This window comes from Etheostoma spectabile, chromosome 6, assembly GCF_008692095.1.
Source record: "Etheostoma spectabile isolate EspeVRDwgs_2016 chromosome 6, UIUC_Espe_1.0, whole genome shotgun sequence".
NCBI lineage: Eukaryota > Metazoa > Chordata > Actinopteri > Perciformes > Percidae > Etheostoma > Etheostoma spectabile.
The window spans coordinates 22,741,442-22,745,213 of record NC_045738.1 but is presented as its reverse complement, the minus strand read 5'-3'; the positions used below and the strand labels follow the sequence as shown (position 1 = coordinate 22,745,213).

Sequence of the window (3,772 nt, the reverse complement as noted above, 5' to 3'; positions counted from 1 at the left end):
GGGGGGACATTTTATCTACATATTCACATAAACATTTAATCCTTGTGTTGTCCTCCTGGGTTAAAAAATGTACAACAATGTGACATTTTGGTCCCTTTTTCAGACCTTACTACCACTAGTTTTACACTACTTTTGGAATTCATGGTCAATAACCCTCATTTATATACAATTGTACCTCCTATTTGAGTTAAAAATGCAGAAATTATGAATTATTTTGACTGATAGTTAAGATCAGAGGAACAAACCAATGAGTTTAGTCAGGAATGAATGTGATCAATTGTGATTACAAAGAGAGTTGTATGGAATCCAATCCAATTTTTTGTGGTAATTTGGTTAAAATATTTCCGATATAGACTTTTTTTAAAGGGGTCAAATTTGACCCTAGAAATACAGGAGGGTTATACTGTACATCAATAATACAGTTAAAGCAATTTCAGTCGTTTTCATGCCCAGTAATATTATTTGATTATTATCAAAAACCCAAGAGTTGAATTGAGGGCATCAGGGTTAACCACAGTGTGTTTAAGTGGAAGATTTGAGCCTTTCCCAGGTAATAGAAAGTTTATAATGCTATTTTATTGTTCTGGATGCATGCCGAATTACAGGAATGTTGCATTTTATTTATGTAAAGATAAATTGTGAATATGTTTACGAGTGAGTAGGCTGTAAAGACGCATTGTTTATTAAATTCGCGGTTTCCAAAGGGGGGTTTGGCTCCTCTTCTGTACGAAACTACTTTTCACCGTCGGATACTGTGTCATTCTCCAAATTATAGCTCCAGATAACGTTAGTAAGTTGGTGTAAGAACAGTGTAAGCAGGAAAACGTCAGTAGCACCCACTTTATATCTGAACGAACTATTAACGTTAACTTTTGGAGTCAAGTCAGCTAGCTTAATGTGTTAGCCAACAGGGTTCTGCAGTCACATGTACAGTAACGTTAGCTAGCTAGCTAGCTATCATGAGCTAGCTATCGTCAACGTTGCATTACCTTTCTATCAGCATTGACAGGTTCATTGTTTGATGCTTGAGCTTCGGTTCTTCTACGCATTTTTAAAATGAAGTGCTGTTTTTAAACTCCACAGAATGAATGAAGACAACTTCGCTTCCTCGTAGAGATACAGGAAACGACAAGGGACAAACTTTCTCTTGCGCGTTTCGCTGCACGGTAGCCACCTATTTTGCTCGGTTTGCACTTTCAACCTTGGTCAATCTTTTTATTACAGTCATTATGAATCCACTTACTTTTAATGACATTTCCACACTTAATTTTTATACAGCTTATTGTGCATTCAGTGCCAACCACTGACGTTATTTTAAAACATTTAACTGTCAAAGCTAAATCATGAATTCATTCATTCATTCATTGTCTGTGATGCCGTATCATTGTGTATGTCGGATGTTTAATATTAATTTATCACTGATTTATCATTTTTTTACCCACAGTATCTCTCCTACAGTCTGTCTTTCTGTCATGCTCATACAGCAGACTGTAGTCTATGGTTCTATGGTCATGCATAAACTGTATATTATTTTTTTGTGATCAAATTTTAATTTTTACATTCAGAACAAAAATGTAAACAAAACCTTCACAGTAACACCAGTTACAAACAACACACTGAGGCATGGGAGCGTGTCCCAGGGCCACAAAATCACAGAGAGGAAAAACGGGAGGGAGGGAGACAAAACAACACATGGGCGGAAACGACACACACTACGACACGACCACCCACCACACACACACACACACAAACAAACACACACACACACACACACACACACACGCACACACACACAAGACAAGGGACCAATCACACACAAATAAAAGGAAAGGCTACAACATTGCCTTCAAGGACTCAGCAATGCTGTGTGACTGTTATATTATTAATATATATAGACTATATAAATTAATAATAAACAGTCTATGCATTTACAGCATCATGCTGGCCTGCAGGGGCCACTGTATCCTACAAACCCATCCCATGGTCTACAATCTTAAAATATTGCAATCAACAGCAAAGGCAGCAGGATTAACATTAAATAGGCTCATACAGGGTTTTTTTCAAATTGCACTTTTGCAAACTAGGCTTGTTTTTATCAAACTACATAACACAATTCACAAAAACACACACCCAAACTGCAAAATACCTCATATATCCTGCTAAATGAGGCACTGCAACCCAAATTACACAGAGCATTGTCAAAATCAAACTTTTTGCATCAAACGGCACACACTTCATTCATATTACTAGATTTTTGAAAAGCCCTCTCATCTATAGTAGGCTTTGCCATAATACTCAAATAGTTCAAATTGTAGAAAAATCTTCTGATTGTTCACATGCACAGAAACACTTGCAGATACACACACAATTATTTTATTTTTCACCAGTCAGTCAGTGCAACATATTATGCACAGCAGACATACTTAAATTGGACTGAACAAAAAATATGCATAGAAAAAACAGTGAACTAAAAGAGAAAATTGCAGAATAAATGTGCAAAAAACATAGCATCTTCCATGTAAAGAAAAAGGTGCGTTTCATTTTGTATGGCAGTGTTTTGAAATGGCAAACATGTGACTTTACGTCAGATTGTTCAGTGCATTTCACACATTTTGAATTGCAAAATGTGTGTAAAATATCTCTGAAATGAAATAGGGCCCTAACATAAACTACAGGTGGGAGACTTGACATATGGAAGACATAGACTGCATCTTATTAGAACGTAATATAACCAAATAGATTAAGAGACTCAATAATTAGGGCTGTGATTGCTCCTCTCAGAACAATCAAACAATCCTTTTGTATGATAACACATTTATGGTGGGCAGGACAGCTGCTGCCAAGATGAGTAATATATGCAAATTGCTGTTCTTATGATGTCATAGGCTACATGTGTGGCATATTGAAGATGTGGGTTTACTGTGACATTCAAACGGATGAATTCTGCATCGCTCACATACGCTTTCCCGCAACATTTGTTGTGAATTGAGCCTCCATGGATGTACTTGTTTTGCACAATTAAGGGAGGCATCAGATAATAAAGCGTAAAGATTTCCGGACAAATCCAACTGAAACATCAGATAGGAACTATTCAACCTTTATTTTTTGGCCTCATTCCCAATCCTGAGTCCAGTTGCTGTAAGATGTATTTTTCTGTATTTTACATTTACAGTATTATTCTTGATTTATTATGCATACTGTATATAACAAAGAGCCCAAAGCCAGAGTACCCTGACTGTTTATCCATTGAATAGTGTCTAGACAAAACAAAACCTCAACAATAAACCCTGTTTAGATAGCAGGTAGCAGTAATTAAAAAGCCGACTGGATCGAGATGATGAATGTCAGGTATTGACTCAACGCAGGCTGGCTGTGTGTGTGTGTGTGTGTGTGTGTGTGTGTGTTTTTCCCAGTGTATTCAAGGTTGATTAAGGCTAATGACGCAGGGCCTTCTTTGCCTCTTGCTGCTGTTCCAGCGCCACGTAATTAGGCCTGAGAGGAAAATGCTTTAATCAGACAACTGTAGCTTCACTCAGCACTTTGTGAACGCCATTCAAACAGCAGTCGCTTGGCCCTTGACTTCCACGTGGCCCGTCAGTCTTCACAGCGGTGAACAAAACACACGGGTCGTCTGCTGTCGGCCTCCTGTGGGAAATCAAAGGCGACCCCGTTCCATCAAAGATTTGGACTTAATCGTGACATTCGCTCTACAGCGACAGGAAGAAAAAAAAACTTGATGATGCACAAGGTCATTGACTGCCAGTCTAAAGGT

At 37.9% G+C, this 3,772-nt stretch overlaps 1 protein-coding gene across 2 annotated transcripts in view; it reads right to left on the bottom strand.

Moving 5' to 3' along the window:
• Positions 1-1,144, bottom strand: part of si:dkey-122a22.2 (uncharacterized) — a 51,503-nt gene extending 50,359 nt beyond the window's left edge. For both annotated transcript variants that reach the window (XM_032517865.1, XM_032517866.1), the window contains exon 1: positions 990-1,144. In XM_032517865.1, the coding sequence (XP_032373756.1) occupies positions 990-1,049 (60 nt within the window). In that variant the 5' untranslated portion in view covers positions 1,050-1,144. The remainder of the gene's footprint in view (positions 1-989) is intronic.
• Between the last annotated feature and the right edge of the window lie 2,628 nt (positions 1,145-3,772).